The 13,264-nt window shown below is 39.5% G+C and overlaps 1 protein-coding gene across 2 annotated transcripts in view; it reads right to left on the bottom strand.

The window, feature by feature from the left end:
• Positions 1-4,642: 4,642 nt before the first annotated feature.
• The window catches only part of LOC306842419 (E3 ubiquitin-protein ligase DTX4-like), a 31,453-nt gene continuing 22,831 nt past the window's right edge, over positions 4,643-13,264 (bottom strand). For both annotated transcript variants that reach the window (XM_079372672.1, XM_079372671.1), the window contains exons 5-12: positions 10,898-10,959; positions 10,625-10,786; positions 10,429-10,490; positions 9,589-9,755; positions 9,341-9,494; positions 8,768-8,857; positions 8,100-8,198; positions 4,643-7,615 (exon numbers count right to left, since the gene is read on the bottom strand). In XM_079372672.1, coding sequence (XP_079228798.1) covers positions 7,484-7,615; positions 8,100-8,198; positions 8,768-8,857; positions 9,341-9,494; positions 9,589-9,755; positions 10,429-10,490; positions 10,625-10,786; positions 10,898-10,959 — 928 coding nt within the window. In that variant the 3' untranslated portion in view covers positions 4,643-7,483. The remainder of the gene's footprint in view (positions 7,616-8,099; positions 8,199-8,767; positions 8,858-9,340; positions 9,495-9,588; positions 9,756-10,428; positions 10,491-10,624; positions 10,787-10,897; positions 10,960-13,264) is intronic.

The following is a 13,264-nucleotide window of genomic DNA, read 5'->3' on the forward strand; positions in this document are numbered from 1 at the left end:
TTGATTTATCACTTACAACATTTTACCTGCCTTTTTAGCCTTGATCTTTTAACTGGACTCACCCATATCCCACTCCATTTCAGGATGGCAAAAAGCTGCACCCGTACTGTCACTCCTTTTGAGGATACAATAACTTATTTGTAATGTGCTCTGATGCCTCTTCCCCCTGAGTCTCCTGACTGGCAGTGATTTACATGCGCTGTTTCATACACACAGCTGGCTGAATTGCAAACTCCTCAGAGTTCCACTTAGTGTGTAAGAGTTCTGGTTGAGGGCAAACAATGCACTTTCTGTGAGTCCACATATCAATAGACTTTTCTGCAGAGTTAACTGCAAGGTTGGTGATGTGAAGGATGCACATGACGTTGTGGACGCTAAAAAACCCAGCTGACAATAGCAGAGAACAAAGCAGAGTTAAAAGTGACGGATGATTGGTTGATAGAGTTTTTGGAAAAATGTGGTTGGTTTGATACTTAAGACTAAAGAGTGCTAATCAGCAGACCCCAAAGCAGAAATCTATCGGGAGATGGTCAAAATAAACAAATGAATTAACACTGAGTATGAAAACAGTCTTTTTGATTTAAATACATTTTATTTAGAGTCCAGAAAAGCTAAAGGTCCAGGGGGTCAAATTCACAAAAGGCCCTTTTTAATGATATTCCACTGTAATGTCAAAAATTGTGACACCATTAGGAAGATGCAGTCCACTTACAAATTACAATTTTGATTTAATTAAATAATTAAAAAGCAAAGTTTCGAGCCATACCGGGCTCTTTATCATGTACTGTATGGTGAACTGGTTCTGGTGAAGTGACATTAGTGGACATTGAAGTGGACATTATAGAGTCAAACAACTTTAGAATTTGGACGTGGAAAAGGCTCAGTTTTGTTTGTCCCCGCCCCTATGAGATGAGTAATATATGGAGTATGTTCCAACAGGCAACCTCCAGTCTTGGACAATGAAGCCAATGCAGAAGTGCAAATTCCTGCATCCCATTGAGAGTTGTGGCTGGCAGCAGGAACCTCGGAAGTCACATGCAACAAATTAAAAATAGCCAAACTGGTCCATGTGTTTTTTTTTTGTAGAATAGGTCTGATATTGAGTGTTTCATTTCAGTTCTTAGTTTAGAATCCTCTTCTGTTTAATACAACACAGTGTAAACATGGAGGATGTCTCCTTCTCTAGTAAAACTTGTTTTTGATTAATGTTTTTTAGGTGGCTAAGAAACTTGTTTCCAGCTTTGCAATCAAGAATCAGGAAATGGGAGCATTACTTTAACAAACTGCAAAGAAACTTTGAGGAGGAAACGGCCAGCTCCATGTGGAGGCCTGTGCATGTGAACAGAGCTTTGTGCAATTTTTATGTATGCAGAGTGCTGAGTGGGACATGACATCACCTTTGATCTGCATACCAAACCATGTAAACACAGGAAAACATTCAGAAGTCTTCAGTATTAAGGCATAACCTAACTCATGAGTCGTGGCAAAAGTAGTTGCCAAAAAGTCAAGTCAACAACAAGAGCTACTGTATAAAGTGTGTTTAATCTATAGTGGGGAACGTATGGTTGTGAAAACATAATGTGGTTTGATGTGTTGAAGAGTGCACTCACAAAGTAGTAAAGCAACAACTGTGCTCCTGGGTGGATGAATGGGTCCAGGTGCAATAGCTACCAAGATATGACAACTCCATGCTACCTCAAAGCAAAGTCATGCACGTAAGCCCACACATACAAGCACCTAAACAGGGTCCGTCCCAAGTAGCATTCTCAAACACATCTACCACTGTCAAATCCACACTGTAGAGGCTAAGCCGACGCTTTAAGCCACTGAGGCGCTGCACCTGGGTTAATAATCGACACGCTGTTCTTACCTTGTTTCATGAATGAAAGTCCACTTGTTTCTTCTTCGTTAATCAAACCATCGATTTATTTTCGACCATTTGGTTCACCATTTCCATATTTTACCAACAAACATCACCACAGGTAACCATGCTCGCCACTGCTTAAAGATGGTCAAAAACTGTTTTGCCCTTCCGGGTGGAACACCTGACCAGTAACAAAGGTTCCTACCTTAGATAGACAATTGTGACACACCCTGCGAGTTGACAGACACACACCCTGCATATTATATTAATAATCTGCTCCTACACACACGATATTGTTTTGTCCATATTCAACACAGTAGTCTTAAATGCGTCATAAATCACGATGTGATATACACAGGGGTGAACCATTACACGGACCTACTGGGCCCAGGGGCCAAAGGGCTCAGCGGGCCCCTAAGCCAGAGCTTCTGTGTGAAGTTGCTAATATTACTTTTAATGTTGCATAGCTGTCACGAACCCAAATGCAGACCCGACTGATGGGTGTCAAAAAATGATTTATTTTGAATTTGCAGGGGTAGTTGTCCAGGACTGGGGCTGAGGCAGTGAGCAGAAGGTGACTGGCTGGCAGGCTTTGTAGTGTACAGTAGATAATCCTGGAGACAAAAAAGCAGGAGTCTAAAGTAAGGAAAGTCTCAGGATGATAGCCAGGGACATGAGGAACAAGAATCCATTTAGATAGCTAGCTCAGTTACACATAAAATAGTAACGAAATAAAAATGATCATGAAATAGGTCTACTAAAAGGTTACCGTCAGAAAATAAGAAAAATCTTCCAAGTCCTAACATGAGCAGATATTCACCACTTGACGGAACCACTTCTCACAGCAGTAGTTAGCAACAGTCTTCAGTTTGGTCGAGGACGGGAGTTGAGGCAGAGGAGTTTTTTTTCATTGGCAAGAAATGGAGAGGAAGTATTTTGTGAGTGGTAAGAAATAGATGAGTATCGAATGGACATGATGGCACTTGAGCACATGAATTTATTACCACTGAATGTTGAACAGATGCTTTTTAATTAACGAGAGGTTAATGCAAAGATATTCCGCGGTTCACGATGTAGTTTAAGAAAAAATACCACAACACAGCCCAGAAGTATCAGTCATTCTTTATTTTTTCTTGTATTAATCACTCATTCATAGCAATTACTTTTGCAGTATTTACAGTTTGCTTTCATCACATGTTGAAGCCCTCCATAACAGCACCTCTGAGCATCTGTTTCCCAGACCCACCTCTCCACAGGTTGCAAGTCATTGAACTCCTATCATATTCACTGACTAACTGTTTTTGGAGCAGATGCTGTCGTCAAGTTGGGAAGATAATTGTGAAAGAAAAAGACATTTGTAAATGCAACAAAAGTTTTGAATTATTACTCATAGATGTTGCTACATAGCTTACACAGCCTCAGACCCTGAAAAAAACATGGATCAAAACCTTTTTTATGAACCATCTGACTCTTTCAAAGACACCTGAGGTTTATGTTCATGTTTGTTAAAATAACATAACCGTCATAAATCCTATTTAGAAACTCTTAGGGAAATTAGACAACTTTTGTAACTCATTTCAATTTGTTTTTCCATTAGCTTTGAGTTTGGGCCTGACTGAGAAAGAAAACTGCAACACAAAAGGAAACAGTGTTATAAATGTTTTAAAGGAAAGAACCACCTGCACTTCTGCTGCCGAGTCATTTGGAAATAGTGTAAGATATGTAAAATTATTATTATTATTTTTTTAAATGTTGCTCTGCATAAATACATTTGACTGGTGAGTAAAAGTGCCAACAATAAGCACCCTACCAAACATGTTGAAAGATATGTAGAGTGAACAGTTAGTTGTTCATGAAGAACAAACCAAAAAAATAAGACTCAACACTAATACTTCACTCTCAACATTTTGATCAGGATTTTGACTTAACTTCTTTCTGAAAACTTATTAGGTTTGTGATTAGTAAAAACAAATTAAGAATCTATTGAGGACTGAGCATTAAATCCTTTAAAAGGTTTTTGTAATTAATAAGGGACAATGTTTTTGGACACTTTTCAAAATGGATTAAAAAAAAAAAAAAAAAAGAGTCCTGTTACTCCTCAAGAGCCATGGAAATGAGCGATTGTCCAAAATCTCGAGGATACTCCAATAAACTGCTTCAACATCCCGGGTCTTACATTTGAGAGCTCGGGCAGTCAGTTAGGCCTTGTTCGCATTACACCTTAAAATTAGATTTTTAACACATCCAGGTTGTATGTAGTTTGATTTTTGCCAGTCTGGACACAAAAAGGCACACAAGATCCGATTTTTCCAAATCTGATTCAAACCATATACCAAGTCGGTTTTGAAAGCGTTTCAAATTGGATTCCTACAGACCTGATTCAGTATGGACATCTCGGTCGCTTCAATATGTCTTCTGAATCACTCACAACTTGACACCATCGACAATAACAACAATAACGTTGATCCGGCGTTATCTGTCGGTGGAAGCAAGAACAGAAACAAACATGGAGCAAAACAAAAATCTTTTGACAGACTGCTCCATAAGATTGTCTGTGTCAGAAATAGACACACTTCTGTCATCCATTTTGCTGTTGGATTTCCTGGGCGTAACCTGTTACCATAGAAACCAATGTAGTCAGTGAGTCAGTTAGATCGGATTCTGATTTGGACAAAAATCGGATTTGGGCAGAAGTCTGAACAAAGCCTTAGATCCTCAGTGAGGAACAGACGCAGGACAGACAACAGATGGGAAAATGAATTTCTACCTCACAGAAGAGCAAGTGTACATGGGTTTTTACTTGCTATTACAATTCATTACACTTTACACTCAAATAAAAGTCTACCATCAGATTCCTTTTCCAAAGAAAAGACAATTCAGTTCATCTTAACTTCTGTACACATGAAATAAAGACTTTGCATTTCACAATACTGTCTTTGTAAACCAATAGTAACAAATGGAAAACATATTTATCATAAGATAAATGTACAAAATAAAAAAGGTGATATCATCTATCATAGTGTCAAGGAAAATGCTATTAAAAAAGACAAGTTGTAATGATATTTAGTATAAAAAAACAACAATCAAAAAGCTACCATACAGAGAGAACCATCACCAGTCATCATCACAGTTTGAAGATGATGGGATTTTTGTGAAGTACCAAAATAATACCCTTAACTGGTGGTTTGTTGGGAGTATACACAGTACACAGATTATCTCATACACTAGCGCGCGCACACACACTCATAGGTCTTGTAGCGATGTATAAAGGGTCATTAACAGACCCAACTCAGAGACTGGGCAGTTTGTTGATGAGTCAAGAGAGGTGGAGAAAAGAAAAGGAGGGATTAAATTGTTATTTATGATCAAACCGATGCGTCTGGTTTCATTAATGAGAGGCTAATAAGTGATCAATTAAAGGTCCCATATTTTGTCATTGAATGCTTCTTCTGGGCTTGACGTAATAAGTTTTTACTCTTTATCGTCGTTCAGAAATGCTGATCTGTGAGAATATGTATGATGCTGCGAGGGCCAATCAGGAGCAAGTACAGTTGAGTTTCTTTATATTTTGAGTGTTATCATTAAAAGTAAAAACGAGGATATTTTAAGTCTTTACTAATCATTAGTTATTCCTTCAATACGTGCGGACCAAAAGAAAATCTATTTTGTCATGCTTGACAAAATAGTCCAACTGCAGGATATTTTAAAATTTTTAATTCAACAAAACCACTTTGTCCTACCAGATGTTGTAACACCAGTTCGAGTGGTGTCAGTGAATTTAATATAATCTGGAAACACACTGCTCCAGAAATTCTGTCTGTCCCAAAAAACGATAACCTGTTAGCTCGTCTCATCCAACAGGATTTCTCTGATTAGACAAAAACTTCAAGTGTTTCCTCTCAGCTGGGAAGCATGTGTCCATCTGTCTCCAGGAAGAGACACTTTCACAAACTCTAGCCTCTGGTTATTTAGAATCATACAGCATTATGAACCAAAAAAAGGAACTTTGGCTCTTATTTGATTTCACACATTTAAAGATGCCAGGTTTATAAAAGTCTTAGTTGATGCATTTTCAGGTTCATGTTAATAACAGGATGAGAAAATAGCTTTTTAAAATGCACGTTTTTCAGGTCAACCTTTTTAACTGCAACATCAGGTCATCAGGAGATTCAGCATGAAACGCTTTTGTATCTATGGATATGGGACCTTCATTTGATTTCGGTTTTGAGTGTTGTATTTTAAAGAATATGACTGGTGGTAGGTTCCTTGGATATTTAAGAGTCTGGATTTGTATTCTTGATGAATCGTGTTGCACTTATAAAGATGGTTAAAAAAAAGTCCATGGCAGGATTTTATCATTGCTCATTTAAACACTCCTGCCCTCTCCATTCTCGTTCCTCCCAACACTCTGCCCAATCTTACGGTCTCTTTCTTCAGTAACAAACCCCTTCAATGCTCACCCTGGTTAGCTCATTTTTTCATGTCAGGAGGAACACAACAGCAATGACATACATGTAAACTGTCAAAAGAATAAAAATAAAATGCAGATATATCAGTAAATACTGGCACCTGTATAACTAAGGTTAACTTGTACCACAGTAGCTCAATAGTAAGACTCCAAATAGGCCCAAATGACTCAGCCTTTGTTTGGTCTTTTGTCATGTCAAACACAGTCATGTCACATATTATACAGGTTGTACCGAAACCCATCGACTCAAAAGTAAGAGGTAAAGTATGGAATGATGTTACATGAGAATTATAGTAACAGTGATAAAAAAGTAACAACACTAGATAACCCATAGTGACATTTGGATTTGTTCCAGTAGCTTCCAGACAAAATTGCAGTTCCCTCAGTTTCACCACAAGAGGGAGCAACAGCACCACAGTTAATCACATGCAGACAAGCGGGTGGTTTCAAAGCACACAGACTGTCTCTGACCGCCACATAAGTTCTTGGTTTCTTTGTGTTCACAACGATCTCTAAAGTACCTTACAAGTTAATTTTACCCTACTCATATCCTACGCTACATTCATACACCATCTTTCCATCTTTCCGCTACATCAATCCTCCTCCGCTTCCTCCTCTCCATTTGCTCTATCTGCTTTCTCTCTTTGCCCCCTTCTCTCCCAGTTTCCGTTGAACTGCTCTAACGTTTTGCCATCTTTTCTTGGTTTCTCTTTCTCTCAGTAAAGTAAACTTGTTTTTTGTCCTGGAAGTTAGTACCGTTTCATTCTCACTTCTCCATGTTAAGTACCTATCTCTAGAGGCCAAAAACATAAGTGTGATCCTCCTTCTCCTCTTTGTTGCTTTCCTGTCTGTGCTGCGGCTTCCTCCGGCCCCCATCCCCCTCCATTTTTTTTGCTGTTTGGATGGACTCACATAGACAAGGCCATCCCAGCAGTGACACAATAGACATCTTGAAAAGTAGTTACCTCTGCAAAACAAAAATCAATCTTCTACAACCCCCCTCTATGTAAGTGCTGGAAGAGAAAGTCTGTCTCAGTCCAGAACGCCCTCTTATCCTCCCTCGGCTTCTTCTGCTGTTACTTCAATTCTCGCCGTCTTCTTTTCTGTTTTTCCTCTTAAGTGGATGTATCCTCATTTTCTAACTCATCCTTTCACTTTTCCATCAATGCGTCATCCTCTGTGATGCCCTGAGCTCGGAGCTCCTCCAGGACATTGTCCAGGTGTCCGGGGTCGGGAAAACCGTGGCCTGTCAGGTTGGAGCCGAACTCTGTTTTATGATGGACCTGAAACAATGGAGCAGAAAATGTTGTTTACATTACATAGAGCGATGGCGAGGCAGGTTGACAGCTGCTTGTGTTTTAGTGACTTGTAGAACTAAATCTAAATATTCTTTCAGCATTGTTCCTTCTCCTCATTTGAACATTACACACTTTCTATTATAATTTAATTGTTTACATAACTCACTGCTTCTGTTTACATAACTCACTGCCTCTAAACACATGTCACTTTAAATCTTCACTGCTCACTTTAACCTGCCATTTACTGCACATCATTTCTTCACTGTCCTGTTGAGCTCACCCCATCATGTATAGTCCTCTGTATATATCCCCCTCTACTATTTTTGGAATTGTATTTATGTTACTAATTTATTCAGTTTTTGACTTTTGTGAATCTTTACTTTTGCTGCTGCAAGGCTCGAATTTCCCCATTGGCTATCAATAAATAAATAAATAAATATCTTACTTCATATAGTTTTTGTTTACATACCTCGTTCCAGATGACGGTGTCGGACTCTCCTGTCGTACTTGAAGTACCAACTGAGAAGATCAACCTGCGGTCCCATGCTACCAGGAGCAGTCTCAGTACCTACAGACGGGAGAAAGAGATATTTAAACCTGTATGAAACTTATGAAAACACTCATCCTGTGCACAGCAACAGAAATTCTTATTTGCATAATTCTCTGAAAATCTAGGATCAACTCCAGGTAGGAGGGGGCTGTGGAAGACAGCTGTCTCTAATAGGACTACAGTACCCATATTAAACACTAGGGGTCAGAGTTACACACTTCTGCAATAAATGGTGTCACAATAAGGATAAATAGCAACTCAGGCTTTGAATGTTTTTCTTTGCTATCTCAAAAACTTAACAAATAACATAGGGAAGCTTTCAAAAAATACACAAATCCATGCTTCTGCAGTTAATATTCTCGTGGGTCAACATGTAGTTAGTGTTTATTTAGCGAAATTTGGTGAGAAATCATTTTTCTCTTTTTAGCTCAAAATGTTACTTTCATGAGGGATTATGATTTACTGACTATAAACGTTTAGCATCGGCTGTAACCCTGAAGATACATTTTTGGAAATAATCAAAAACACTATTATAATAAGCAAAAGCATTGATCAGGGTAAAAATGGTTGAGCACAGATCTATATACCTTGCGTCCTTTCTCACTGTCTGGGAGGTAGCAGTGTCGGGGAAAGCCTCTGGCAGTAAAGGGCTTCCCTGGGTTGGGATGCTCCGGTCCCTGTAATGAGAAGGGGAGGTTTAAAGAACAGTTTTTGACCAAATACAATTGGAAGCTCTTTTACTGTCGCAGCTATTTATTCAATGGTAGAACAAAATCATCAAATGTTGAGGAAACTGTAGCATCATAGCTATTGTTTGGTTTAAGGTGCTAATCATCCTTTCTTGTTTTCTGTTCTTGATTTTCAAATAAAAGAGTTTAAGTCTTTACTCGAGGGAAGGTACAGGTCGGAGAGAAACATTTTCAACAACCAATAGGAGCCATGTCTCTTCAACACCAAAGAGGAGCCAGCAAACCAAAGGCTGCTATGTAAAAAAACAAGACTTTGATCATCTTGTATCTGTGACTGAAAAACCTTCTATGTGAGAGAGTGTCAGAATTTAGTTTTTGAAAGTCTTCTAGTGAACTATGTAATCAAATCTGCACATTTCATGCATGATTAGAGACGAGAATAAAACCAACACCACAGTCCTTCTGTAGTACCTGAATGCCTGGTGGTATGTTGTAGATGATGCGTACGGTTTTGCAGTCGGGATGCCCAGGGAGAGAGTGAGGGATGACGTGATACTCCATCTTCCCTGCCGGCTGGTTGCCCGTCTTCACGCCGTAGATGGTTTTACAGGTGGGACACTGAAGACTAAAGAGACATTTGCTCAATATAAGTGAGCCGCTCATAATGCTGCAGGTTGGAGAGAACATAAAGTGGGATGGTCTCTCTGTGGCCGACTTACCTTCCGTCCTTGTTGCCATTATTATACATGGCCACCAGACACTGGAAATGGTACTGGTGTCCACATTGTGCTAGACGGCCGACCGACTCCGCGCGAGACACAGGCCCCACCCCCGGACCCTTATATCCAGACGGACCCCCCAATGGCTCCATGCAGATTGTACAGTCCTAGGCAAGATGAGGAACGATAAAAAAAATAAAATAAATGAAACTTTATCCCTCCATTTGTGAAACCAACTTCATGTAATATAAACCCCAACCCTAAACATGATAAATGTGCTTTTGAAATCATGACCTTTTTCTAACTGTTTTGACATGGGATTAAAATGCTCGTTTTAGCCACAGACAAGTTCAGATTGTGAACACAGTTTCTGACAACATATTAAACTAAAGTATCACTTTATGGATTGAAAATCTTTTATCCTCTATTAACAAACAAGCGACCAGACCGCATTGACAGCAATGATTCTTAACCGGGGAACGTCGTTTGCTCGTCTATTGGAATCTTGTTCAGTTCTTTTTAAATGTGATATTGTGTGATGTTGGTATAATACATGATTAGTTTGATCAAAGAAATTATTGGTTGGATACACAATTACTAAAAAAAAAACAAAGGTTGACAACAGCTCCCATGTTCTGTTCAAAAGATGTCATGTTCATGTCTGGTTCCTTTGCAAGAAGTGATGTAAAAAGGGTTTATGACCAAACATAACAATCCATCTTACAGACAAAAAGGCAATGCTCTGAGGGAATCCTTTCTATAACATTATCAGACTATCAGTAAAATAATCCTGCCATGATACCGTAATTTAAGAGCTGCTGATTCATATATTGTTCATACCTCCTCTGGTGGACTTTTTACTTTCTGCAGGTACTTCTTTACCACCTCCTCTGGAGTTTTACCTGCAGACAGAAGAAAGAGGAAACAGAAGAAGGGCAGGTTTTTAAAATTGAATGTCACACCTGTTGGTGTATCATGTAAGCAAGCTTAATCAGAGGCATGATTTTAAAATAGACAAACACAAATTCCTGCTCACCCTTGCGAGCCTGCTTCTTTGTGGTCTTCCTGCAGCAGTGACCAAAGCCTGGCACGGGTTTGATGTCGCTTTTGCTGACTGGCGGGGGATGCAGCACGAGTTTAGGAGGTCGTGTCAGACACACTGGCAAAGCAGCAGCACTCATCAGGATACCTGTGATCCCTGAAACACAGCGGACAGAAAGTGAGTAATTTCCTCCTTTGTTTATTGTGACGCTCATCAAAGTTTTAACTTTGTCTACGAGTGAACAGCAGAATGTGTGTGTTTTCTTACCAGCCAGTGCAGGGTGAACAGGACTGGATCCATTGAGGTTCTTCACTGGGACAGTGGGCACGCTGCCAAAAGAAGAACACGTATTTAGCTCAATGTATTTTCCACAGTTTAAGGTCCCAGAGAGACTCCTCTCATAAATACTCACTTAGAAAAACAGATGACAGTCATTTCCAAAGTGAAACGTCACAGCCAGGAAAGACAGAAAAAAGGCAAAAACTGAATACTGAAAACAGTGAGATTCAGTTTGTTTATTTCTTCTATGTATCCTTCCTTTGATCTCTCCCTGTCAGACAGTCGGTTCTTGTTGAGTATGCAGAGAGTATATGAACAACCGCTCCCTAGCTTTGTTGTGTTGTGTTTATGAGCGCTAATCCACAGAGTTCCTATCCACTCAGTGAGCTCAAAAAGAAGGACGTCACAGAGCTGCTCACTGGGGATTACCTGCCCGGTCACAAAGCCCCTCATCGTCATCTCAAAGTAATAAAAACACAGACTTACTGCATCCAGTTCTATCTATCTATCTATATGTATATATATATATATTTATTTTATTTGAAGTGAGATCACATTTTTAAAATCTGTTTCATCAATCCGAACCAGCAGACTCCATTCACAAAAACACTTTTTTTACCTCACAGAACCAGCGGTTGCTCGTCCATCACTTTATCGAGTTGATGTTTGGCAATTTTACACAATTATTTTCTCAGTCAAACAAACACATAATGAACGGACATGGCAGAAGCAGACCAGGAACTCCTGTATTTCTTGATGTTTAAAAGTATTTTGTTTTTGTCACTGCAGTCTGGTGTCTGTAAACTTTAAGGAGTGCCTTCTCAAAGTTGTGAGTGATTAAAATGAGGCTCTCACTCTGAAACTAAAAGGTCTAGATTTGTAGATTTGCTTCAGTAACGTAGTCAATCAATTAGAAACATCCCCATAGGCTGTCAATGACAAATTTAGCACTTTGATTGGACATACTTTATTTTTTTGACCCACAGCCTGTTTCAAAGGTTGAGCACTCCAGTGGAGCAACATTTTTTTTTTTTTTGTGCCTGTACAACCCTGAAAAGGGAGGCTGTTCTAAATAATAATAGGACGACCCTTTAAAGCGAGGACCAGTGAGAATAAAATACACAGCTGTTCAGAACTCAATGTGCCAACACAGAAACTCAGAAGCAACGTAGTAAGTCCGAGACGACACTGATAAATCTGAGGCTCTTCAAAAAACACTAAAATATTGTTGGCTTTGTCTTCTGGTTTTAAAATGACTGCTAACACATGTGGAGGAAGTCTGGTGGCTGTATCGAAGCCAAAAAATGTCAGATAAAAATCGGCTGGACTGGCTGCCTCCCATTCGAGTGAACTCTCAAAGGGGCCCACAGCTGACCCCTGTGATCACACACCTGCTAACACAACCCTTCAGTAATGATCTGTTGTTTCCTGTTGCTGGTTTAACTTTAACAGGCTTTCTGTCGATTCACTAAGCTGCTTTCGCTGAACTATTCTAAACCACACGTGGCGACACTCGTGTGAGTGACTCACTGGGATGTGTGTTTGTGTACGTGAGTTAAGTCCACATTTGTTTGTTTGCGAAAAAGGAGCTGTTGTTTCAGTTCAACTAGAAATGAGCTACAACTGTTAAGTAAGAAAACGGTATTAAAAACAGATCAAGCAGCATACTGTGACGGCTGTGGCGCTAAACTTCGGCTGAGGATTGGCTACTGGCTACTGTCAACGCCTTACTTTTTAAATTGAAATAAGGTCAAGGCCGTTAATGACAATTTATCAGTAACACAAGCAGTTCAATAAACTTGAACTCCATTTTTTTAGTAAGAAGGAGTGCTAAAAGAAATCTGTCAAGGCTGTAAGATAAAACTCTTCATCATTTCATTACCAGTATTTGTTGAGCTCCCAGTTATCTGTCTGGGATTTGTTTGGTTTTTTTCCATACTCAGAGGTTTCAGTCTGGCACAAGCCTTTGACCGCACTCAATACCACAAATATTTTAATTAGCACAATGTTTCAACTAAAGGTCAGGTGATATCACTTTTCAAAACCAAAGGGCCACATCTTTCCATCTGGATTTGCACACAAAACAGGCTGATAAGCCCGATGACGGCAGGAGCAGTCGGACATGTCAACCTCTACGAAGGCACAATTCAAATCGTCCTACTTTTTCTTGCTACTGTCATTTCATTGTCATCGACGTGATTTGCATATAAAAGCCCTCCTTCTCTGGAGCAAAGTGTTCGGCTCTTTTAAGGTTATAAACCATCTCCAAACAACCAGACCGTGAGTCTGCATGGCTGAATGTGGCCATCATCACATTATAATCACATCAAAGTTTTACATCTACAGTGATGAGAT

The sequence above is a fragment of the Symphodus melops genome, assembly GCF_947650265.1.
Source record: "Symphodus melops genome assembly, chromosome: 2".
Classification (NCBI taxonomy): Eukaryota; Metazoa; Chordata; class Actinopteri; order Labriformes; family Labridae; genus Symphodus; species Symphodus melops.